The 27649-nt window shown below is 31.4% G+C and overlaps 1 protein-coding gene across 1 annotated transcript; it reads right to left on the bottom strand.

Moving 5' to 3' along the window:
- Nucleotides 1-248: 248 nt before the first annotated feature.
- Nucleotides 249-27570, bottom strand: LOC127734044 (ribosome biogenesis protein SPATA5L1-like). Its single transcript, XM_052243597.1, has 9 exons — nucleotides 27526-27570; nucleotides 18750-19920; nucleotides 14743-14928; nucleotides 11916-12065; nucleotides 6530-6739; nucleotides 4356-4577; nucleotides 3487-3624; nucleotides 2131-2253; nucleotides 249-1691 (listed from the first exon to the last, which is right to left on the bottom strand). Exons 2-9 carry the CDS (start codon nucleotides 19815-19817, stop codon nucleotides 1548-1550), a joined length of 2241 nt encoding a protein of 746 aa, XP_052099557.1. The 5' UTR covers nucleotides 19818-19920; nucleotides 27526-27570; the 3' UTR covers nucleotides 249-1547.
- Between the last annotated feature and the right edge of the window lie 79 nt (nucleotides 27571-27649).

Below are 27649 nucleotides of genomic sequence, written 5' to 3'. Positions count from 1 at the left end.
TGATATTTGCGACATTAAAACCAAGTCTTACATAAGCCAAGCTTCAATCTGTTTTTAAGCAAACTAAACAAATCATTCCATTTTATCTATTATTTCAATGTCAAAATTTCATAAATCTACAAAACATTGTTCATTTCTTTGGCAGCTTAACAGTTTTAATAATAGGTACTCAATGTTAAGGGTAAACACCAGGTGATTCAGACTCTGTGCACACTTCACAATGGAATAACATTTGACAGACAAAACAGTTAAGGTGAAAAATGTGTTTTTATTTGGTTTATTATGTAAGAAATCACATACAACATGCATTAAATAATTTCTAACATTTAAAATGACAGCTTCCCTAATTTAATACAGACAGGTAGATTGATATTCATTTACTAGTTATCTAATATGATCCATCAATATAAAATAATTACATTAACATAGCTGTAAACACATCCTGTCCTTTAAGTGTGGGGTTGGGGGTTGTCTTTTGCTATACTGCTTACATTCTGACTGTGTCTGCTAGTATGTATTGATTTTTTGTAATGTATTTTTCGGTCCTGGAATGTTTTGTTCAGCAAGACCTTTTATATTTCAGGACTAAGTATTAAAAACAATATCCCACAAAACTCTTTTAACCAAGAAGTAAACATATCTCTGACAGAATCTTTCAGCTTTTTGGAATGTGTCAAGGACCCTTTATTGATCATAACCTCATACATATGATCATATATTATTCCAATTCTTAGACAGATGAATGCAAAAGAATATACTGTTAATGCTGTGCTGGAGTCTAACTATTAAATGTTAGATTATGTAAATTTAGATTCTACTACAGTTGTATACAGAAGTCAACAGGGTTAAATGGTAGAGTCTGTTTTTTCTAATAAGTACCTGTAATTAATGAATGATCCCAATTGATGAGGCAGGAATTTAAAAGATAACCAATCTAATAAACATGTGGTTTATCCAAATTTATAGAACTGGTCAGAACCAGTATAAATGCCGATAGAATAAGAGATTTGACATGTCCACATTATATTTTTATTTGTGGTTTCAGTGGTCCACAGTATCACTATCATATGTGTGGATTTCTTTTGTCCACAGTAACTCTATCATTTGTGTGGATTTCTGTCATCCACATCATTTCTGTTATATTTGTGGATTTCAGTCGTCCACAGTATTTCAATCATATGTACTGTTTTCTGTTATCAACAGTGTCTCTATCATATAGGTTGATTTCTTTCATCCACAGTATGTCTATCATATGTGTGGATTTTAGTGGTCCACAGTATCTCTATTATATGTCGATTTCTGTCATCCACCTTATCTCTGTCATATTTGTGGATTTCAGTGGCCCACAATATCTCTATCATATGTGTGGATTTCTCTCCTTTCCTTCATAGATATATTACACTCTTCCTCTGTATTTCAATCAAATCTGAATATATTAAACATACATCCGACTATGTATGTAATTACCAACTTCCAAAACATTCTTTCTGTATCATATCTAACTATTTTACTGCCATTCGCCAATAATTTAGTGCAGATAACAATAACTAGGGCCCTCTATTTAGCATTTTTGTATATTTTTCCACCATTGATTCTGTTAGAGATGGTTCCACTGTAAGTAAAGCTTGTCTGAAATGTTCCATTGATACACTGGTGGATTCCAGACTATCTGTCAGTGCATGTAGAGCAGCCTACAGAGAAAACAATTCTAATTAGTGAAGCAAAGACCAAAACTTACATAAATCACTCATCATATCAATTCTGTATGTGATGAGTGTTTGTCAGTCAATTGCTGTGATGAACAATGGTTTACATTTGGACATTTTGGTGTCCGCTAATCTAAACAAGTGTGCAAACTGAAATGTCTTGCCTGCTTTACTGCTCACGATTGACTTTATGTTGAAAGTCTTTATTATAAAGGTTTTACTATAACTATCACATAAACTTGTCCTTATCAATTATCTGTGTAAATGAGGTCAAGGTGAAATGAACCCTGCCAGACTGATATGAACACCTTACAAACATTCCATATACCAAATAAAAGTTAACTTATTGCTTATTGAAACAGACTTAACATTGACTAATGAGCCATGAAAGATAGAATTGTACACCTTAAAATCCAATACCTACCTCTCTACATAAGTTTTGTAAGTCAGCACCTGAGAACAAATTTGTGTTCTTTGACAAATCTTCTAAGCTCACATTTTTCAGTGGCATTTTCTTTGTGTAAACTTTTAATATCTCAAATCGAGCCTAAAAATAAAAAGCATACAAATTTTAGCATATTCTTATCATATCACTGAAAAAATGTCTGAGCTATTTAATAATCTAACAAGATTATCTCCCTTTTATCATTCGCTTGAGAAATAAATTTTTGCTTGGGAATAAGTTACAAGTCCCAATTGTGTAAATAGACTATGTAATTTCCCAGAATAACTGACTTTATTCTAAATAAAGATTACCAATTTAACACTAGATCTTTGAACATTGTCTTAATAGGTACATGTACCAACATTGATTTTATTTTCAACAGTTTAATGCATATCAACTAAATATTTATTGCTATCCAGTATTTGACATTTACAAATTCATATTTTTCTCAGACTGATTATAATGTCTTTTGATAGAAATTCTAGTTGGGGAAAACATGGTCTATCTTTCATGTCTATTAGTTAAATTGAACTTTAAAATAGCTTTCAGTAACTTTTGTGTCTTTTGTGCTGAGTGAAGATCAGATGAGTCAAGCACTTTCTAACAGGTTTTTACAGTTCATTCTAATGTTGTGCTGTTACACCAATGTGCTGGGTTAGGGAGAGAGTTAAGCCCTTAAAATCATGTTTAAACCTGCCACATTCTTTATGTGCCTGTTTCAAGCCAGCAGCCTGTAATTCCAGCGGTTGTCATGGGTTGCTCTCTGTCATAACTGTTTTTTCTATTTAATGTCATCAGCTTATATCCGACTTGGTTTTCTCTGTTGTATTGTACCCCATTTTGTTATCTTAGGCTTATTAAATCGTTCTATATGGATTGGGTTTTGCTCATTGTTTAAGGTTGTATCCTGACCTGTACTTGTTTACATCATCATCCTTTCAATTTTTTATGGATAGTTGTCTCACTGGCAGTTGTACCACATGTCCTTATTTTTATATTGATGTTTCTATGAAATATGAGGTTTAACTGTAAAAATGTGAATATTAGCTATTTCATATAATGGCTTAAATGTAAGAAATATAATTTCAGTAGCACATAAGTCTAATTTTTATTTGGTAAATTTTTTTGGAAAGCTTCCATTTCCTTTCTACCAGATAAAGATAAATTCATTATTCTATTAGTACAAACTTGACCAATGTGTGCTACGTAAGATTTGAACAATAAGATTAAATTATTTTCACTCATTATTAAATTACGGCATATAAAGTGACAAAGATTGACTAAAGGATCATGAAGAAGATGTGGATGATTACCAAACCTTGTACATGTAATTACCTCTTCATCAGGTGGAGGTACATAAAGTATTCTGTCAATTCTACCTGGACGAACCAATGCATCATCCAAGAGATCTGGACGATTGGTTGCTGCTACCAACAGAACATTTCTGTTTTCTGTTTTATAGGATTTTCCTTCCTGTAATGTTAATTAAATAAGTAATTAAACCAGGTTTTAACAAGTTGTTGCAGAATTTATAAAGTCTGAAAAGTATTAGAGAAATATAAGAGTTGACACACAAAGTTAATGTACCCTAAAATACTTGCAAAAGCACTAACATATACCCATTTCAACATTGAAGAATTTAATCATTATTTTTGAAAACCAATTTTACTGGCTACATAATTTTTTTGTCTCATATATATACACCTTAGCAATTAAAACATTTCCAGCTTGATAGTAATTACTAATGTTGAAGAAGTTAAGTGAACTATTGACCTCACTTTGAATTGAATTATTCTGTTCGTCATGAACTCAATTTTGCTAGTCTTACATTAATTTGATTTCCATTTAAGAACCTTATCGTTCATTGTTGCTTGATATACTTCATTCTTTTTTCCAATCCTGTTTCATTTATGATGTGGATTATTGGTGGATTATAGCCATACCTTTTCTGATCATGTTGCTTTTATAGAAAATGGATGTATTGACATGAATCCAAATAAGATGACAGGAAGAACACTGTGAAATTATTTTCTATTCCAAACTATTTTCACCAAATAGTCAAAACTAAATAATGGAAAATAAGTATAACAAACTACCTATACTGTTTTATATTATCTTTATGAAACAGAATCATACAGGTTAATTTAATCTGGTAGTTGTAGAAGTGACAAACAAAATCAATGTTTGGTATTGTAGATACTCACCACTGATTTACTGCTAGTTATATCACCCTCTTTAACTCTCTCTGATGTGTGAAGTTTATCGTCCAGTTTTATCCCTATACCATCCATTTCATTCAGTAAAGAGGAGAGAACTCTTTCTTGTACTCCTCTGTTAGATGAACTCTCAGATCTTTTACCAACAATAGAATCAATTTCATCTAAAAATATTATAGATGGAGCTGCTGCTCTGGCTTTCTGGAAAACCTGAAAAAAAAAACCCAAGAATGGACATATTGTCATGCTGAGCAAATCCTAAGCTGCACTGACCACAAGATGGTTTATCTTAACAGTGTGACGGCTGCTATCCACATCAATCAATAGATTACCAGCAGTGTGTATGACACCTCTGTCAATTTATTTAGACAACTGTATGTAATTATTAATTGCCATCAATAAGACATGCAATTAAATCATGAGTTATTCCCCTTTGGACATTGATATCTGGAGATTCAAGTCATACTAAACAAATACAACTTCATTTGCTGATAAAGAAAATTAAGATTATTTTAAAGCATCTCAATAAACATAGGCAGTCAAAATAGTATTTGTAAGTTTACACAACAATCTGTGGCATCTTCTTTGTATGCTGCTAGGTTTATGGGAAACTTTTGTTAGAACTGTTTGGTTTGCAGAGCAGATTGGTAACATCTCATTTCCATTAATTTTTCAAATGAGGATTTCATCCATAAAGTTATTTTTTGGGGATCTTGTTATCAAAGTAATATTGCTGTTATTTTTTTTTTCTATTTTCAGTCTGTTTATTAAAGTTTTCAAGATCATCAGAACATATGCTAAAACTGTTAAAAAGGTTAAAGGCAATGACTCCTATTGGTTTCAGTCACCATTATTGTGACAATGGTAGGAAAATTGTAGATCTTGTATTGCTGACCATTTTTTATGTCAACAGTTTCTGTCTATCTTATTCTGGCCTCTTTTTCCTAAACGGTTTGGGCCATAACTCCCAAAACCAATCACAACCTTCCTTTTGAGGTATGACACCTTGTGATACAATATTATAGAGATCCATACATTTGTACACACGTTAATAGTTTTCAAGGTAAAATTTTTGCTAAACCTAGTGAAAAATCATCATTTAATGGTAATAACTCATATAAGTAATCAATTGATTGCACAAGTCATGTTGGCATGTTTGAAGATGTTTTATTGTTGTGTACAGTTTATGTCTATCTATTATTTGCTCCTTAGTTCGGTTTTATGAAGGTCTTGCAGTTTAATTTTTCCGCCTGAATTATAAATTGGATAACAGGAAGTAGGTAAATGACAGATCCAGAAAATGCCCACACGTTACAACTCATCGCTAATTAACTGCTGACTAAATATGAAGTCATTTTGTACAGCAGTACTTGAGAAAAGTGCTACAACAATTTAGGTTCATTGAACATATAGAAAATTTCAAGGTATTGGCAAACAGGAAGTGAATGTCCCACAAATCCAAAAAATGCTCACACATTACAACTTGTCACTGTGAGAATGCTGACCAAGCATGAAGACTTCCTGTTCAGTAGTAATTGAGAAAAGTGTGATTTTTTTTATAATTCAACAGATCAGCAAACAGGAAGTAGGTGTTTGGCAGATCCAAAAAGTACTCACACATTACAACTCATCACTTTCAAGCTACAAGACTAGGTATGAAGTCTTTCTATTGATTACTGTTTGAGAAAAGTGTGACAAAAATGGTTAAGTTCGTTTAATATATCAAAAAATTCAAAGTATCTGCATACAGGAAGTAGGTGTCCGACAGATCTGAAAACTGCTCACGCGATACAACTCATCACTGTCAAGCTACTGACCAAGTTTGAAGTCTTTCTGTTCTGTACTACTTGAGAAAGTCTGATGAAAATTGTTAAGTTCATTTAACATTTTAAAAATTTCAAAATATTAGCATACAGGAAGTAGGTGTCCGACATATCAGAAAAATGCCTACACTATACAACTGCCAAACTGCTGACCAAACATAAAGTAATTTTGTCAAGTAGTACCTGTAGTAATGACTGTGAGGAAAATATATTTGTAGGACAAAGGACAAGGTGAATGAAATAAAGCCCTCACTTATAGAGTAGGGATATAATATCACATAATTTGTCAGTTACCAATGCAAGCAATTTTACTAGTCTGGTATACTTCTACATTATTACCTCACTTATCAAACGTTCAGAATCACCAATATATGGTGAGTATAACTGGGCACCACTCAGTGATATAAATGTGGCATTGACTGACGTAGCTGCTGCTCTCACTAATGTAGTCTTACAACAACCAGGGGGTCCATACAATAAAACACCTTTAGGACATGGTAATCCCATTCTATGGAAAGCTTCTGGGTGTTTTATTGGCCATTCTACTGCCTGAAATGAAAACACATATTAGTAACCATGGTAGCAGTTCTGATATAACCAAAATAATTCTTTGAAAAGCATTAAAATGTCCTTCCAAAAAGCTTCTAATTCAATGGCAATTTTAGATACATCTTATGAATAGAATGAAGCAAGTGATATATCATATCAACCCCAAGCAAATAATAACACCAAAAGTAACAGTATACAGACTACATGTCCAACTCTTATTTGCCATGAGTATAGATAAGCTGGGAATAAATTTATCACAGTTTATACAAATATCAGTCATCAACTTCAATTCTCAACCTGCAAAAAAACTACTAAAACTTAAACAGGTTAAGACAATCTTATTAACATGGGTCAATTTAAAAAAATTTAAAACACTGTCGAGTCTACCCATACATGTAAATTTTACATTACAAATGTTTTATTTAAAGCATTTGTTTATAGAAACTTACTTTTTAAGTATTGAAAGGGATAAACATGGGACTTGATTAATAGTTATGTAGATCTAATTCTAGCATTGAATTGTCTCCCATTGTATATATATTTTAGAAATGAGTAAGAAAATACTTTTGATATCATCACACAGCTTGTACTTAATTTTATTCCATTACTTCCTTAAGCATCAAATACTGATAAAAAAAATGCTAAGCTGGGTGCATTTACCTTTTACGGTCCAATATCCAAAATCTAAAATACATGGTTAAGATTCAGCATATCAAAGAGTCCCTTGAATTAAATTTTTATTAAAATCTAACAAAGTTTAATTTTGGACTCTTTGGACCTTTATGACTGGACCGATTTGAAAATCGGTTCATTATTTTTCAATAATATCTAATAATGAAAGTAAATTTTCAAAATATCATTCCTCATTAATACAATGTCTTTAAAAAATCTATAAAACTTACCTGTAATTATTTTTCAAAATGTCTAATAATGAACAGTAGATTTCCAACTATATCTATACATAATTTCTTCTCTTAAAATTAGACTTAATGCAATATTTATTTTTGATTATGACTCTACTTACAATTTCTATTTGTTGTGCAATACAGCTCTGAATTTGAATTGTGATTAAATATTTGACATAGCATAGCTACTGACACAGAATGAATGTGGTCTTAAGAAATTAAAAAATTGAAATTGGACATTTACCTATTATGGTCCAATATCCAAAATCTAAATACATGGTTAGATTCTGCATATGAAAGAACCCCAAGAATTCATTTTTTGATGAAATCAAACAAAGTTTAATTTTGGACCCTTTGAACCTCAATGTGGACCAATTTGATAACTGGGCTCAAAATCCAAAATCTATATACACGGTTAGACTCAGCATATCAAAGAACCCCATATATTTAATTTATGTTGAAATCAAATAGAAAAAGTTTAATTTTGGACCCGGATTTGGACCAACTTGAAAACTGGGCCCAAAATTTAAAAACTTACTACATGTTTAGATTAAGCATATATCAAAAAAACCCTCAAATTCAATTTTTGTTAAAATCAAACTAAGTTTAATTTTGGACCCTTTGGACCTAAATTTGAACCAATCAGAAAACTGGGCTTGAAATCAAAAATCTAAATACACACTTAGATTTGGCATATCAAAGAACCCCAATTATTCAATTTTTGATGAAATCAAACAAAGTTTAATTTTGTACCCTTTAGACCTCAATGTGGACCAATTTAATAACGAGGCCTAATATCCAAAATCCAAATACACAGTTAGATTTAGCATATTAAAGAACCCCACAAATTCAAGACTGAATTAAACTACAGTGAAATTTACAAAGAAATAAGAAATTTATACAAAGTATTAGAATAGTATTGTTTTGGCCTCTTTTTCCTGAACGGTTTGGACCATAACTCCCAAAATCAATCACAACCTTCCTTTTGAGGTATGACACCTTGTGATACAATATTATAGAGATCCATACATTTGTACACACGTTATTGTCCTGAAAAAAAATGCTTGTTTTTTACCCCTTTTTGGTTCGTAATTCCTAAACAGTTAGGACAATAACCCCCAAAATCAATCCCAATCATTCATTTCTGGCATAGAACCTTGGTACAATTTCATAGAGATCCATACACTTATTCTCAAGTTATTGTCTGGAAACCAAATGTTTTCGGACGACGACGACAAAGTCATCATGGTCATAACATTTTACGACATCGTATTAAAATTATTTATTATTATCAACTATTTACTTCAAATCTTAAAGAATTATACTTTTCATTAATTTTGATATTCTGTTTAGGTCATGAGACATGAAATTTGCTCCCAGTCAACAAATTTCAACAACATACACAAAACACTTGATATGTCTGTCAATGTTTTACATAGGCCTTGCAACTTGATAATACACTGGCCTTTATCTATACTGAGTAAAAAATGTTTAGCAACATATATATTCTAATTCAAAAACTTTGCAATAAAAATTTACAAAGTTGGGAAAACAAATTTTTAATTATTTTTTCGTTTTTCTTGATTAAGAATTGCATTTTATGGTTTATTATTGCTATGTTTAGAAGAATATTTTATTTTTCAAATGTGATATTAAAAAAGTATGTTGCTAATCTTTTTTTTAACTCAGTATATATCATACACATTCTTGTCCTCTTGGTATTCTCTCCAATTATTTTGTACAATAGAGGATAAAATGTGCAGCTCATTAAATTCTATCTATAAATCTTTTATTTTTAGCTTGACAACAATTTTTTGGTAAGAATGAATATATCCAGTATTGTATTCATATTAGGCCCTAAATTTAGTGCACATTTCAAAGTTATCATACATGATCTTAAATTTGACCCAACATAACTAGGGTAAAAGGTAATCACAAAATAAAAACAAATTTCACATTTGATGAGTTATCAAGGCATAAATGTACATTACATTCATAAAATTTCTTGCTTTTCCTTGTTTCCTATCAACTTTTGAGAACATTTTTGAATGAAAAAGTATAATAACAATTTTATATTTGGTTGGAGTGTATGAATACTTATAACAACTTAGCAACATGACGGATGTCACATGTGGAGCAGGATCTGCTTACTCTTCCAGAGCACCTGAGATCACCCCTGGTTTGTATGGGGTTCATGTTGCTCAGTCTTTAGTTTTTAGTGGACTTCATGGGTACAGACTACACACAAATTGAAATGTTAAATGATATTCTCTTCAATCCATGGAAATTGGTACCCTCCAATATAAATGAATGCACAGTAACCTTGAAATGTTCTATTCATGTACCAAATTTCAAGAATTGACAACAGACAATGGTATATTGTTAAAGGTTATCTATTATAAGCTTCCGTGCAGACAAAAACAACCATCTTGTTAGAAGTTAGCTATAGGACTACAAGCTCAATTCTATAAGATATTTTTACATTTATTTTCCGCAAACTGTAAAAATATGAGTAATTAGATGGCAAAACAATAACCTTCCAAGATCTTTTTTTTTAATACACAGCTCTTGCAAAACAATTCTATGTCCACAAATAAAGAATGTAAACAAATTTTGTGAACATTTACAAAACTTGTTTTCGTGTTAAGTATTGACAATTGTATATTCTTAAAGGTTAAGTCTTAAAGGTTAAGGCCATATTAGTTAATTTCCGGGGATGTCTACCATGGTCAATTAACAGTCTAAATATATTTATTTTTATATAGGGCATTTATTTCTGGAAGGAGAAAGTTAAATATGGAAACAAGCTGTGACAAAAATAAATAATTAACAACTATGAGAAAATTTGAAAGTTGAACAAACTCAATTCCTACAACTCCTATAGGACATGCCAAAATGTGAAACAATTGTTAACTAGAAAACAATAAAACAAATGTTACAGATTTATTATTGTTCAGAGTGTTTCAATGTTCTTAGATTTCATAGGTATATATAAAGCTCAATGAAGAATACATTTTTTAAGGGGTTTTATGCAGACGTACTTTGACCTATAATGGTTTACTTTTATAAATTTTGACTTGGATGGAGAGTTGTCTTATTGGCACTCATACCACATCTTCTTATATCTATTTAGCAAATCCAGTAAATATCCACAAAGATATAATTTTTCCTCAATCTACGAAAATTAATGAATCCACAGTATGAGAAACAGCAAGCAACAATATCACTGAATTACAGGCTCAAGATAGTAGAAAAAACAGCCTCATAGAGCTATCATTATTTACACAATAACTGCTATCTTTTCCTTCCCTATATTTCTGTATTTATATAGCAGGAAACATTAGAAACATATTAATGTGTCATAAAATTTAGTTTAAAGCTTAACTTTTCAATGCATATATTTATTTTTTTACACCAGTCATTTTGCTTACAATCAAGGTCAAATTAATTTTCTAAAAAACTATTTCAAATGTGTGTAGTGGCTACAGACAATTTATACAACATATATATAATATGTTTATTATTGAATACCAAATTGTTTATCACTTGAAATGAAAAATAAATACAACTGAAAGAAATGTGTGAAATAAAATAATAAAACTTTATTAATTATTGTCACTCTATCTTAAAATATGTTACACATTTCTGTTAACATGGTTAACAAACTATCTCAAATCAGATTAATCTAAGCTCTAGTTGGCAAAACCTTTCGGAATTTTGGGTTCTCAATACTCTTCAACTTCTTACTTTATTTGGTCTTTTAAATTTTTTTGAGTCTTTTGTAGACGAAACATACTTCTTGCGTACAAAATTTTAAGCCTGGTATCTATGATGAGTCTACTTATAAATTCCAATCATTTTAAATGTAGATCTCTATATATATATTCATAAAACAAGAATATGTGTTCAAAATTAATAAGACAAAATACACCACTCACACTATCATATTGCCATGTTCAGTGAATTGTGAAATCTGGGTCAGAACCCTAATTTATAGCCATATGTATCAAAAAATTATTTTGAATAGTATATGGATGGCTTCAAGTCTAAAAACTGATGATAATTTTCAATAAAAACTCAAAATAAAAAAACTATCTATCTTTCAATGATTTAAGTGGATTAGTGTTGAAAAGTTTATTAATTAGAAAAAACAACAAACATATAGTCAGTAAATTTTTGTTGATAAATAGGACAATCAATACCATATGCTAATATGTTATACAAATATACCAATATCTGCAACAAGTAACAAAACCAATCAAAATGATTACCTGTTGTATTTGACACTTCACTCCTGAAAGACCCCCTATCTGAGACCATTGTACAGGAGATAATTCAACCAGTCCAACTGTACCTTTCCTGATGGAAGGCATGACTTTTCTTACTGCTTTTTCAAAATGATTCATCTTTATTTTTCTTTCCTAAAGAAAGGAAATATTCCAAAAGTTGATTTGGTAGAAGCAATGAATTTACTTTTATATGAAAGACAAGAATAGACAATAAAGCTACAGGGACTTTACATAATGGAGAATTATTGTGTTTCAGTGTTTAACCACCAGGCAGAAATACTGTTGTGGCATACAGCATGATGGTTTTTAATGTATTACTTTTATAATGACACATTCTCATGCTCATTTTGTATTTGACAGCTGGTTTTGTACTTTAGGAGTGAATACACTGGTTTTATACTTTAGGAGTGAATACACTGGTTTTGTACTTTAGGAGTGAATACACAGGTTTTGTACTTTAGGAGTGAAAGACTTGTTTTATATCAATGATACACTGGTTTTGTATATAACTATTGTACTGACAACTGGTTTTGTATACGACTGTTGTAGTGTCAAGCTTGTTTTGTTTATGACTATTATAATGTCGACTGGTTTGGTATGTATGACTGCTGTAGCGATAATCTGGTTGTGTATACGACTGTTGTAGTGTCGAGCTGGTTTTGTATATGACTGCTGTAGCGATAATCTGGTTGTGTATACGACTGTTGTAGTGTCACACTGGTTTTGAATATGGCTGTAGTAGTGTGAAGCTGGTTTTGTAACTGGAAAGACACACTAGTTTTTTTATTGTGTGAAGGATTTACTAATTGGATTTGTACTTGTGATTGAATACATGCATACTAGTTTTATATTTATTATTATTATGGTTGATGAAGCGACACATTTTTCTATTTATTGCTGTAGAATTGGATCATTGTCATTTATTTTCAACTAATAATTTGTAAAACCAGCCTCTTTAAGTGTGAAGATATGGTAACTCCCCTCTATGCATTATGTTTTCTCTGTATATTAATACCTTGTTCCTTCCTATAATGTTTTTTTTCTCTGTATTTTAATACCTTGTTCCTTCTCAGAATGTTTTTTTCCCTGTGTTTAATACCTTGTTCCTTCACACAATGTTTTTTCCCTGTTTGTAATAACTTGTTCCTTCCTAGAATTTTTTTTCCCCCAGTGTTTAATACCTTGTTCCTTCCTAGAATGTTATTTTTCTCTGTATATTAATACCTTGTTCCTTCCTATAATGTTTTTTTTCTCTGTATTTTAATACCTTGTTCCTTCTCAGAATGTTTTTTCCCTGCGTTTAATACCTTGTTCCTATCTAGAATGTTTTGTCCCTGTGTGTAATAACTTGTTCCTTCCTAGAATATTTCCCCCCCTGTGTTTAAAACCTTGTTCCTTCCTAGAATGTTTTTTTCCTGTGTTTAATAACTTGTTCCTTCCTAGAATAATTTTTCCCCCCGTGTTTAATACCTTGTTCCTTCCTATAATGTTTTTTTCCTGTGTTTAATACCTTGTTCCTTCTCAGAATGTTTTTTTCCCCTTTGTTTCATACCTTGTTCCTTCCTAGAATGTTTTCCCCTGTGTTTAATAACTTGTTCCTTCCTAGAATTTTTTTCTCCCCTGTGTTTAATACCTTGTTCCTTCCTAGAATGTTTTTTTTCCTGTGTTTCATACCTTGTTCCTTCCTAGAATTTTTTTTTTCTCTGTAAATTAAAACTTGGTTCCTTCCTAGAATGTTTTTTTTTGTACATTAATACCAATGTTTTTTCCCGTGTTTAATACCTTGTTCCTTCTCAGAATGTTTTTTTCCCTATGTTAAATAACTTGTTCCTTCCTAGAATATTTGTTTTCCCTTTGTTTAATACCTTATTCCTTCCTAGAATGTTTTTTTCCTATGTTTAATAACTTATACCATCCTAGAATGTTTTTTCCCCTGTGTTTAATATCTTGTTCCTTCCTAGAATGTTTTTTCCCCTGTGTTTAATACCTTGTTCCTTCCTAGAAAGTTTGTTTGCCTGTGTTTAATACCTTGTTCCTTCTTAAAATGTTTTTTTCACTTTGTTTAATACCTTGTTCCTTCCTAGAATGTTTTTTTCCCTGTGTTTAATTCCTTATTCCTTCCTAGAATTCTTTTTTTCCTGTGTTTAATACCTTGTTCCTTCTCAGAATGTTTTTTTCCCTGTGTTTAATACCTTGTTCCTTCTTAGAATGTTTTTTTCCCTATGTTTAATACCTTATTCCTTCCTAGAATGTTTTTTTTCCCTGTGTTTAATACCTTGTTCCTTCCTAGAAAGTTTGTTTGCCTGTGTTTAATACCTTGTTCCTTCTTAAAATGTTTTTTTCCCTGTGTTTAATACCTTGTTCCTTCTTAGAAAGTTTGTTTGCCTGTGTTAAATACCTTGTTCCTTCCTAGAATGTTTTTTTCCCTGTGTTTAATACCTTATTCCTTCCTAGAATTGTTTTTTTCCTGTGTTTAATACCTTGTTCCTTCTCAGAATGTTTTTTTCCCTGTGTTTAATACCTTGTTCCTTCTTAGAATGTTTTTTTCCCTATGTTTAATACCTTATTCCTTCCTAGAATGTTTTTTTTTCTCTGTGTTTAATACCTTGTTCCTTCCTAGAATGTTTTTTTTCTCTGTGTTTAATACCTTGTTCCTTCCTAGAATGTTTTTTTTCCCTGTGTTTAATACCGTGTTCCTTCCTAGAATATTTTTTCCTATGTTTAATAACTTATACCATCCTAGAATGTTTTTTCCCCTGTGTTTAATACCTTGTTCCTTCCTAGAATGTTTTTTTCCTGTGTTTAATACCTTGTTGCATCCCAGTAAGACAATTAACACTGCCTCTCTTGCTACTGAAACTAAGTCTGCCCCAACATAGCCATTGGTTATGAAGGCTAACCTCTCCAAATCAACATCCTCTGACAATGGTAATGAAGATGTAACTTTCTTCAGTATATCTAACCTTTGACTTTCATTTGGTACATTTATCATAATCTGAAAATATAAATTAAACAAAACTCTTTTCAATTTGGTGTACTCAATTTGTATTTGAAAATTTCTAAAATGTAACAACATTTCCATGTGAAAATGAATAAACAGTGGGTCATATTTTAAGCTTTACATCACTTATTGCAGATATATGTATAAAGGAAAATGAAATTTATCATTAATTTGATTATTTGGGTTATAGATAAAAGATGTCCTTCAAATAAATAACAAATAAGTCCCACCCTACTCAGCATGTAATCAATGGTTGTTTTTGGTTATATCTTGGTGTTGGCAGCTTATCTTTATTCATAACTTGTCTTGAATCTTTGTGATTTAGAGCTTAACATACATGACATATATGGTATAAACAATAGTATATTGTTGAAGAAAGTGCATTGACTTCAAGATGGTTCTTTTGGGATCTTTGAATTGCTGTTCTATTGATATATCACTAACATCTTTTAATCTTACAGTTGATACTTTTTTTTATTATAATTTATTTTTTTCTTCTTCGTGGATTGACAGGCATTTACATATATTTATCTATGGTGGCACATAATTAAGCAAGCAAGATAAATAAGCATAATCAGTAAACGTTATATTTGTGGGTGCCAATTTTCATGGATTATGGAAAAATTGTACCTGAATTCTTTTAAATAACTAATAAGAAAATTTTATGTGAATCTTTAAATGACATTCAGACACTTATAAAAGGTGTAGAACTGTTAATAAACATGACATTTTAACTTATACAAAGTATAAATCATTGATAAATAAGACATTAACACTTATACTAAATACTTATATATCTCCTATTTGTCTACTGGACATGTAACAGCCTAATAACATGCATACATTTTTATAGGTTACATAAAGACAGTCTTATGTATAATTATTATACAAGTCATGTTTATTTACTTGAAGATGTAATTAATGTTTACTTATATAAGTAATTTGTAAGATTTAAATTTTCTTTTCACGGTTTGAATAATCTCCCTTTAATCTTCTTCAAAAATTTACTTATACAACCCCTTAACTTCTCAAGTTTTGGGAGGTCATCAGGTATATATATGGTCTCCTTTTTCCATAATTTCATCATGTTCATGTAAAAATAATTTATGAGGAATGGAAGAAAAAAAGTAGTTCTTGTCAGCATAGTAAAGGTTAAATTTGGTCCCCAATTATCAATTCTATTTTTCAGATGAACAGTATTTCAAGTTGATGTATAAACATGTGAGAAAATGAAATAGAATGATTTGTTAGGCTGAGTTAATGCAATATATTTGTTAGTAATATGATTTTTTAGCTTTTTCTTGTGGAAGGATTGTGATCATTCATCTTACTTTTTACTTGATTTAGGATCATTTTTTAAATATCTTTTATTGAAATCTGGGAATTTGACATATTTTTTACAGGGTGTAGGGTACTACCTTTGGTAGAACCCTACAGGTAGACTAATATAAGACGTTTTTAAACTAGAGACAGAGAAACTGAAATGGGTCGAATTTTTGTGCGCAATGTTGTGAGAGTTACATCATAAACGGTGTGACGTCAACGTGGGTCATTTGCATAGCTAGGTCAGTAGTACCATTCATTGACAATGTGGCTGCATAGTGATGCATTTACTAAAATGAGTGCAAATAATCGATGTAATAAGATAAAATCGTTAGTGGATTACGTATTTAATTATACAGACATCATGGAAAATCTACAGAATTCGATATTTCATAAGGAACAACCATGGAACTAAGGAAAACGCGCGTGAAATTCCCCGATGTAATAAGTAGCAACGTCCGGGGATATGGGTTAGCAACACCCAGGGGCTATGGGTTTTGTAACGACGTGCGTTAACCAATCAAACTCCTAGAAATATACTAAGCCAGGGATAAGGTTTTTTATGTTCTTGAGTTGCTGTTTTATTAACTTATACCCCATATCTTCTTTATTCATACTCCTTTTCTTTTCATAAAGTTTGACATTTTTTTATAGTCTTATTGATCTTGGAAAATTCAACATGTTTATCAATCTTCATGCCTAAAATTCAAAAGTGCCAACTACAAAAAATGTATTTATCAATCTTAACAGTTTTTCACCTGGCATTAATGTCTGTTAATTGAATTTCACTTCAAACTTTACTATTAATTGTTTACAAAGAATATACATTTCATAATAAAAAACCAGTAACATTGTTTATTAACATGGTCGTAAACAAAAAAATATATTGACACAACTTTTTTTAAAATTTTGATAGAAAAATATTGTTTTGACCCAGACATGACTTGTTATGAATATAATAATGAATTAATTAAATGGATGAATCAGTGCTTAGTTTTTGAAGAGTACACTGCAGTGATTTTTTTATTGCATTTTGAGCAATTCTGCCCCTGCCAGATTTTCTCTATCTGTAACGGTTTTCAAGATAATAAACAATACATGCATTTTACCCCTATGTTCTATATTCATGATATTCTAGCCATGGCTGCATTGATTATTGGCAGACAGGATCATCAGATATATCTTTTCAACAAGATACCCCAAGGATGAATGTGGCCAATGTTGGTTCCAATCATGGCAATTGGCCACGTAGTTTCAGATGTGAAAATTTTTGTAAAGTGAAATGACAGCGGAAGGAGATGGCAGACAACAATAAAGGACGACCAAAGCCAAGTGATGACAATAGCTTATAGAGGCCCTTTGCAATAGGTGAGCTAAATAGGCAATTTGGGGATCAAGTAACAATTTAGAAATTGCCTTTTAAAAATTTTTTTGCTATAATCTTCATTTAATTTCCTTGTTTAAAATAAAATTAGTACATGTAGTTTTTTTTGGATACTAAATGATTTAAGGAAGCAAACTTTGCAGATTCTACCAAATTGTCATTAATTTTTAAGTGCAAGTCTATAGGCCTAGCTAATATCTCTGTTCTAACAGTCCCATTTATTTATCTCGTCCTGAACATGCATGAAATATTTGCCACTGGATGTTAAGCAACCAACAACCAATCCATTTATTTATCATTGATTTTCTTCACATCCAGAACTAGCAACCAAAAAACCATCAATCCTTATGCAATCAACAATCAATCTACAAGTCATGATTATACTCTAATTCATAACAAAAACTGTTCTAATTCATAACATCTCAATCTACAAAGTACAATACAACATGATAAACTTTGGTATGTTATTTGTGATATCTTCATTCTTAGTAAACATTACATATGCTTCTTAATGTGACATTATCCCTAAAAAGGTGTAAAACTATGAAGGCTGGTAAATTCAAGGAAGATTGGAAGGCTTATGAAATTTAGAAGGTCATTCCCTGTCAGGCTTATCACTATAAATAAATTGTCACACTTTTATATGAATTGTGGGATTAGTCATTTTACAGATTACATATACATGTGTGGGAACAATACAGAAGATTTTTTTTTATGTGTGACCCAATATTCAACTTATTGTTGAAACATAAATAAAAATAACAACTAAAACATGAATGGTGAAGCCGAGTTACACATACTGTACAATGGAGTTATAATGCAGATATAATCAGGTTATTGTTTTTTTTGTTTGAATTGTTCCATGTTTTGTCATGTCGAGCCTTTTATAGCTCCCTATACATGCTATAAGGTATGGATTTGCTCATTGTTGAATGCTATACAGCATTTGTACAGTGACCTATAGTTGCTTAAATCTAGGTCATTTAGACTCTTGTCATAGTTATCTAATAGGCAATAATACCACATTCCTTATTATATATTATACAGATTCTATCATTACATGTACCACTATAATGAATGTGGTACAGATTGATTTGCTTCAACATACCTCCTTATCAAACCTGCCTGGTCTCCTTAGTACATTATCTACAGAGACTGGACGGTTAGTAGCTCCTATCACCATAATATTCTCATTACTGGTAATCCTGTCAAAGAAGTCCACCAGTAGTTTGGTTAAGTTTATTTCCTTTTGACCATCCAAATGTCTCCTGTCAGGACACAAGGTATCAACTTCATCTAAAAACAAAATAGTCCGACCTTCCTCACTAAAGGTCAGAGCCTTGTCTAATATTTTGCTTAAGTTTTCTTCTGTTTCTCCTGGTCTGGCACCGAAAACTTCTGGACTGTTAACTGTTATAATATAAGCATTACATTCACATCCAACATGTTTAACTAAAGAAGTTTTTCCTGTCCCTGGAGGACCACGTAACAATATACCCTTTGGTAATACTTTCTTAAACTCACCAGATATCAGTGATCTGCCTTGAAATGGAAGAGATAAAATATTACATAGTTCCCGAGCTTCTTTTTCCAATCCTCCGATGTCTGGTGCTTTTAAATTCTGTAGAAATCTCTCTTTACTAACAATACAATCTACTAATATCTCAGTTTGCTGATTGATTATAAAACCATCATAGTTGTCATCTTCACATGAATTAATCAAAATATAATAAATTCCATATATTTTTCCTAATTGTGTTCGACCTACGGAAACAGTAAAATCTTTAGCCACACAGTATTTATAAAGTAAATTTTTGCACATATTTTCAACCTTATTTGGATGAATTTTGAGGTCATGTTTTAATAATTTAATTATCTGATGGTCTTCTACAATTAATGTTAACTTGAGACTTTTTGAGTTTGTAGAATTCATATGTATAGCATCTCCATAATTATTTACACTACTAGAAGCATGTGCACTTTTGTTTTTAAACACAGAGTTAGAGAAACAGAGACAATTTGCACTGATCTGATCATTTGGCCAAACCTGACAGATAAATTCTGAATCTGAAGTAGAGATCATAAAATAGGAAGTCAGTTCCCCGTTCAGTTGAGACAGTGTAGCAGGATGGATCCAACATTTCTGGGACTGGTCCTCACGAACACATACATGCATTATATCAATGATGGAACTTGATTGTTTATCAGGTCAAAGGTCTCTTCTGCTAAGGGAACACACTTTATTTTCCAATTCACTTTATCATGCGTCAATCATACCTCTGTAAATATATGTTATAATAAAAAGCTTAAAATATTACGTTGTGTTTTATTTAATCATACATTTTTTGTACATCAGGAAATAAAAGTCTGACATTTTTCTGCAGTAAGACTTTAACTGTTTAAAACATCCACAAAAAAATCTAGTAAGATAATTAGTCATCTTCTTATTTGTATTAAAAATATTGAAAATTTGATAAAATAGTTCTTCCAAGTTAAATGGTTTAAAAAAAATTTGGGTCGTATTTATTAAAATTTTTCTGTTTTAATAAACTGGAAACATAGGTTACTTGATTTTCAATGTGTTTTTTTTTTGTATAAACAGCCATTATACTGAAAATGAGCTACTGTGAACTTTTTAAAGAAACAGTTGACAGAATAGTTTTTGGTTATTGGTGACAGTAATGAAAAAAATGGATTGTAACAATTAAAACGTTAATATATTTGCCTTTTCTGGACTGTAAAAAATTCACAGATTTGTTTCTTTTAAAATGTTATACATCATTGTACATTGTATTTAAAAATTAAAATACAATAATAGATTTCATCTACAAACTATGGTTTGGAAAAATCTGATGCTATGTTTATTTATTTTTAACAACTGTGACCTTGACCTTTCAACTATGACCCACTCATCTTTATGTTCAATAAATACTTTTCTATTCATATAATTTTGTTCAAATATGTAAAACAACTATATGGAGCAATGACATGAGACAGTACAAAGTATCCTGATGCTACATTGAACACACAAAAAAGACATAATTTGCAAATGTAAAATTTTGCAGGTAGCAATAAAAAATTATATTTATATTGTTACCTGCAATTCCCGTATGAAATCAGGTCCCTGTCCGGAAATACATTTGGTCAACTAGTCTCAGAAGTAGCAATAGTCAATATTTCTTATTATTACTTTTTGCGGATAATCGTAGCTAGAGCTTAATTGAAAACCTCAAAATTGTGCAGCTGTTTTTCTTGTCCTTGTTGTGTAACCCCAGTACTATTTGTATGCAAGTGATTATTCTGAATTGACTAACCTGTAATGCCAGCAGATCTAAGTGAGGTGTAGTAAAACATTTATTTATCTTTTTTACTCTGGCTTTTTATATTTTTGTTTGCATACCTTTTAATTTTGTTGTAAATGCTTAAAATTCTTTTATATAGTGCTTAATAGCTACTGCATGAATGTCAGTTTGTATGCATTTTTTGTTTGCTTTTATATGCTTTGATTTGCTTATTATTTGCTATAAATTGCTGTGTGTGTGTGTGCTACCATACTAGTATTTATGCTACATGTACAAATGTATGCATGATCTGCTTTCTGTTTTAAGTGTTTTATATCTTGTGTTTATCATACATATGTATGTCGGTAAAAAGCTCTACACAGCTAATGTTGTGTTGTTATATGTATACCCAACTTCAAACAAATCTGTTATGCTTTAATACTACCAAATACCCCAAATTTTCTATCTAATCAGACTACAGACAGTCACCTTTTCAGCAAAAGATATTATGGTCAGATCATATGTTTTCGTACGTCATATGAATTTGTACTATGTATGCTTTTTCAATGGAAATTGTGACGTCACAATGCATTCTTAATAGTATGAAAACCCATGAGAGGAGGATATGTAGGATTAAATATTGTCCGCCATGAAATTATGTCCACTGGACACTTTTTCACAGTAAATTGTGTCCACGGACATGATGTTATTATGAAATATCATCAGGACTATATTTACCTATGAAATCGTGTCCACAGATGGGAAAAAGTGTCCTTCAAAGAAAGGACAATATTTCATATGAAAAAGTATCCTTCATAGAAAGGACGGTATTTCACGCGAAAAAGTGTCCACTCTCAATACCTACAAAATGTATGTATACATAGCTTCAGTTCTTTATCTAAATTGAAGTTTTAAAACTAGCATGGGGGTTTTGTCTCTATTAAAACATGGCATGTAAACTGGATTATTGAATTCATATAAAATGTGATCATGTGTAATTTAACAAAAATTATACAATAAAACAATATTCTCTATTTTGTTTTTTTTATCAATAATCATTGATAGCTGTACAGTACAGTTCATCATTTTTTATTTTATAGTTAGATACTTTTCTCCTGATAGTTCTTTTCTCATTGTCAGTTGAGGCTGGTGGATACTTTTTGTCGACATCTTTATAGCTAAGATAATTGAAAATGCTTTTGAATTCAACACCTTTCAATTTTTGTTTATATCAAATTATAACTGGTTCTTAATTGGTTTGTTTTTGTAATAGAAAATGAAATATATCTAAAACATTTCAGTGACTTTTTTATTATCTCCCTTTAAATGCGATTTTTTTTTTTAACTGTGAAAAAGTGTCCTATTATTGAAAATCAACCTTTACTGGACAGAATTTAATAGTTTTTATCATGAATTATGTCTGATTGAATGGACACTTTTTCACAGCATCTGACACATTTAAATATACCTTTTCTGTGAAAAAGTGTCCAGGTGGACACTATTTCACAGGACACTTTTATGGATCACAGATACATGTAGGTCTTATAACAAGCTTTGTAAACTTTAACTTGTGCAATTAACCACGGATGCACAGGTACCTACATTCGGGAAACAATGACACAATAGACGCCAATTTGTCATTGCAACTTTTCTGACAGTAAGCTCTACAGTACGGGTAGAGACTTATTATTATGGATGTCTTAATCCGTCTAGATGTCAGACTGGCCGGACAGTTGTCTCAGTGTAATTAACACCTGCTGTGATATTAACCTGTACAATATCCGAGTGGAAGGTCGTAAATCAATCTGAACCAGGTTGATTAGAATTAAATTTTACCTGTATAGATATTTTAGTATTTATGGAGGATAGATAATAAATGTAAAATATTGTTTTGTATTCAAAGAAAAAATTACAATAAAAATAAAAATGTAATATCATGAATATGGGATCAACTTTTTTTTAACTTGAAAATGAAAGAAAGACGATTTTTAACAATGTACGTACTGTAAAAATGTGTTGCCAATTATAATAATTGTGTTTGTGCCAATAAACTATTTGTATTTGTATTTGTAAACCGTAAATATTTCATTTTATTCAAAATTATAACAACCAGGACTGTTTTCAATCGAAGTTTTAATCAAAATGTTGAGACATCAATCCCGTAAATTATACGAGTTTTCGTTGATGGTTACAATATTTCCCCTTTTTAACGTCCTGTTCCTTAAAGTTATTAATAGAAACACAATTTTAAGTATAAGGCCAACATATCATATTTATAAAGTATATAAACAAATTGAATATAGGCATTGTGAATAAACTGCTCCTACATAAACTCAATCACTATGGAATCAGGAGAAAGACCAACAGCTGGATAGAAGCGTTCCTGACAAATAGAACCCAAGTAGTAGTAGTTGAGGGTGAACAGTCAGACAGAGCAAAGGTAGAATCTGGAGTTCCACAAGGTTCAGTCCTAGGCCCTAGTCTATTTTTGTTTTACATAAATGACCTAGCGAATGACCTAAAATCAACAGTTCGTCTCTTTGCTGATGACACAGTAGTCTACTTAACCATCGCCTCAGATACTGATTGCCGACACCTACAGTCAGACCTTGATAAACTGGCACTATGGGAGGAAAAGTGGAAGATGGAGTTTCACCCAGAAAAGTGTAGCGTACTGACTGTCTCCAGAAAGAAAAAGCCAATCAAATGGGACTATGTATTACATGATCATGTACTAAAACATGAAACATCAATTAAGTATCTGGGCTGCACCATCACAAGCGAACTAGACTGGGGAGAACACATCAACAACATTACCAGCAAAGCCAGCAGAAGCCTTGGTTTCCTCCACAGAAATCTACACATCGGCTCTAAAAGCATCAAAGAGCAAGCTTACAAAACCCTAGTAAGGCCCCAACTAGAATATGCCACAACAGTATGGGACCCATATCATCAGAAACATATTGACCAAATTGAAAAAGTTCAAAGGAGGGCTGCGCGATACGTCACCAAGCGCCACAGAAACAGATCAAGTGTCACGGACATGATTAATGAATTGGGTTGGAAAAGTCTCCAAGAACGACGCAGAGAGGCCAGGCTCGCAATGATGTACAAGATCGTCAACGACAAAGTAGCCATCAACAAAGACATGTACCTCCAGAGACCAACCAGAGTATCCAGACATACACAACAGCATGGATACATGGTACAAACAGCAACCAAAGACTGCAGGAAATGGTCCTTCTTTGTGAACACCACCAAAGACTGGAACAAGCTTCCCACGGAGATCGCCACAGCACAGTCATTTGAGACATTCAAATCTCAAATGACCAACCTTACAAAATAAGTTGAACATTTGTTTTTATCCTGTTTTTAACCATGCAGAACCAATTTGCCAGTATATTCAGAAAGTTGAATGTGGGCAGTATATGGAAGAAGAAGAAGAAGAACTGTTCTTTTCCTTACGATACACGTCCCCATCGGAGCCTCTACGTCTATTCATACCTGTCAATCATTTCTCGCAAGTAAAACAATTTGGTCAGCCAGATCATCCGTGCTTTCTATTTTGACATATATTTTCCGTTAATCTCTTTGAAACAATTGTTTTTTTACAATATTTATAACGCAGTGATCATCTTTCGATTCCTAGTTTTTATATAAAAAAAACTTTTCATATGCACGTCAATATTCTATGATCCAGCATTATTTTAAATTTTGTTTGTTAATAAATTTACATATAATGGAAATAACAGATTTGTTGACACTCGTTGTATTATAACAAAGATATTGCCTTTCTATTTCCATGTTTGAAATTTTAATGAAAATCGTGTTTTTTATAAACATATTTTACGATTGTGTCAATCAATACATGAAGATCAAAGTTTTACACTATTCACGATCAGCCGTCTTTACTTTTGCGTCGTATTTCTAGCCATTCTCTAAAGCTCGTGCAGTCAGTAAGATTTTGTAAATCGATGTCGGCAGTTTAAATTGTATAATTCCCGAACTTTAAAGGAGGTGTCCGAAAATTATTTAAATAGGAATCTGGGTGTTGACTAACATGACTAATAAATATAATAAATAAAATAGTTAAAGTAGACTAAAGCTTGTTTTGTTTATAATTACAAGGATTAAATTTTTTATTCTGGTAAATCAATTATTAATGGATCTCGATCATGAGCCTCAAAACTAACGCACAATACTGCCAATCATTACGTATCAAATTAAATCATGAATGGATTTTCCCACGGTCGGTCAGTAAGGTCACCTGTGTTAACTGTTACGATATTTCCCGCCATATGAAAATCACGTGCATTTGACAAAATTAATCCCAGCTATTTTTAGCATTCAACATTGTATTGTGAGTGAAGTCAAGTTCAAAGTTCAACCAAATGCTGTTGATCACTGATAAGTGTATCATGGAATTGTCTTTTCACGGCAAATATTTTTTTAGATTGGTGTCAAAAATACAACATACAAGTTAACATGCATTGTGCGTAAATTAATATTATGCAATTAAGAGTCAATGCAGCACCATAAAATTATTTAAATAGGAGAAATTGCATTTCCTTAAGACTACAAATCATAGTAAATGTTTAATTAACTGGTCATCAAACGATTGAATGCTTCTAGTTTTAATGTCCATTCATGTCAGTGGCAATTATTTCATGCATATTTAACAAACACAGAAATATAAAAAAAAACCTAATCCCCGAGAAATATCGTTATCTTCTTCTAGTGTTATTATTTGCGTACTACTTTAGTGATATATCACCAACTTTCGGACAATATTTGTTTACAGTAAAAAGTAAATTCACAATTATAAAGAATCACCTAACTACTAGTATACAAGTATTGCTCACTGTAATTATTTTTATTTCAGAACTGACCCAACGCAGACTGAAAATTAAATACAAATGTAGTGTTGTCAAACTAAAACGTATGCAGCAGCACTTTGCACATCATTCTGCTAATCAATGGGTTTACGTGGAAAATAAATCAGTAAAACAAAAATAACCTTCCAGAAATTAAAAAGAAAATATTTTAAAAACTGTATGCCAACAAATACGAAAAAGATACATAACAAAAAAAAAAACAGGGAACATAGAAAATAATATTTTGAGGAATATAAACAGCATTTGAAATACAAAAAGCCATAATTAAAAAAAATAGGCTTTTTTTATTAAAACAAAGTTGTTCCAGTACTTCACCTATAAAAATATTTTATGTCAAATACGATGTAGAACTAATCAATAAAGTGACTGAGAGGTTTAAATCACAGGTAACCTGATTCTGAAATCAGTGAAGCGTAATAATCTTGTAGCACGGACTGAGATGAAAGGACAATTATATTACGACCAAGTTCACACCTGGATCTGTTGATTAATGACCATACTACCTACCATAAAAAAGTCGGATTATTCATTTCCGACATGTCCCAGTCCGTTATTTATAGTAATAAGTCTCTACCCGTACTGTATACACAGGCACTTGTCTCAGAAAAAAATTTCCTATATACCTTAAAATAACACAAGTTACTTAACTCACATTTTTGAAAAATGTCACCCGGTCGCGAAATTCCGTTATTTGCCGATTTCTCGGTTGTCAACCCCACTAAAACTTATGCCGTAACTGTAAATTGATTTATCTACACAATGGTGTATAACACGCCTACCTTTGTAGGAATCATCGGTAGCAGGCCTACCCAAGTCTGTCAACCGTAATTATTTCGTCTACCTACACTCGATTGGAAACATAAGACTCGCAGTAAATGATTAATTATAAAAAATATTTAAAAAAAAACTGTTAGTTTTTGTCTGAATAGAACTTATCATCCAGTTAGTAAAACTGTATAAGATTCCGTGAAAAAAATCTAACAAGTGTTATTTGAGGTATGTCTAATAAGTTACGACTTTCTATTTTTAGACACAAATTTTCCCATTCCATCATTGTCATTCAGACTCTCTATGAACTTTACATATGAGATGAGATAAGATCAGATAACTCCGAAAAACATTTATTTTAGCAATAGACCTTCCCATAAAAGTTGACCAATCGGAAACCGAGATATATAAAGAGAGTGGGAAGATACATTTTACTGCGAGTCTTATGTTTCCAATCGAGTGTACAAAATGTAGGTAGACGAAATAATTACGGTTGACATACTTGGGTAGGCTTGCTACAGATGATTCCTATAACAAAGGTAGGCGTGTACTAACCATTGTGTAGATAAATGAATTTAGATTTACGGCATAACAAGTTTTAGTGGGGTTGACAACCGAGAATTCGGCAAATAACGGAATTTCGCGACCGGGTGACATTTTCCAAAATTGTGAGTTAAGTACCTTGTGTTATATTAAGGTATATAGGAAATTTGTTTCTGAGACAAGTGCCTGTGGCTCTATAGTAATAGAACAGTTATTACCTATCCAATTACAAGCTTTTTAGAAAGCTACTAATTTCTTTTTTTTATGAAAAAATCATAGCACATGTACATATCTTTTCCCCCAATGTGCACGTCAAAAGGGAAGGTAACAAGTGAAATATTAACTGTTATCATATATGATTACTGTTTTACAAAAAATATTATCTTGGCTACATTACAATTTTTTGTTGTTCATGGGCGCAGACATGACAGTTCGAAACAGAGGTCTACGGTGTCGATACATATTTACTTCAAGCGAAAAGTTAGATCCCCTGCAAATAATCTATATATATATATATATAT

This window comes from Mytilus californianus, unplaced genomic scaffold (genome assembly GCF_021869535.1).
Source record: "Mytilus californianus isolate M0D057914Y unplaced genomic scaffold, xbMytCali1.0.p SCAF_3, whole genome shotgun sequence".
Classification (NCBI taxonomy): domain Eukaryota; kingdom Metazoa; phylum Mollusca; class Bivalvia; order Mytilida; family Mytilidae; genus Mytilus; species Mytilus californianus.
The sequence above is the reverse complement of the archived record's forward strand: the minus strand, read 5'-3'. Positions and strand labels throughout refer to the sequence as shown.

Excerpts from the sequence above, each read along its gene's own strand:
- LOC127734044 (XM_052243597.1), bottom strand. The coding sequence starts at position 19,817 with ATGCATGTATGTGTTCGTGAGGACCAGTCCCAGAAATGTTGGATCCAT. Across the intron at positions 6,740-11,915 it reads TGAAGTGTCAAATACAACAG|GCAGTAGAATGGCCAATAAA; the intron begins GTAATCATTTTG and ends TTTTCATTTCAG. Across the intron at positions 2,254-3,486 it reads TACCTCCACCTGATGAAGAG|GCTCGATTTGAGATATTAAA; the intron begins GTAATTACATGT and ends TTTTATTTTTAG.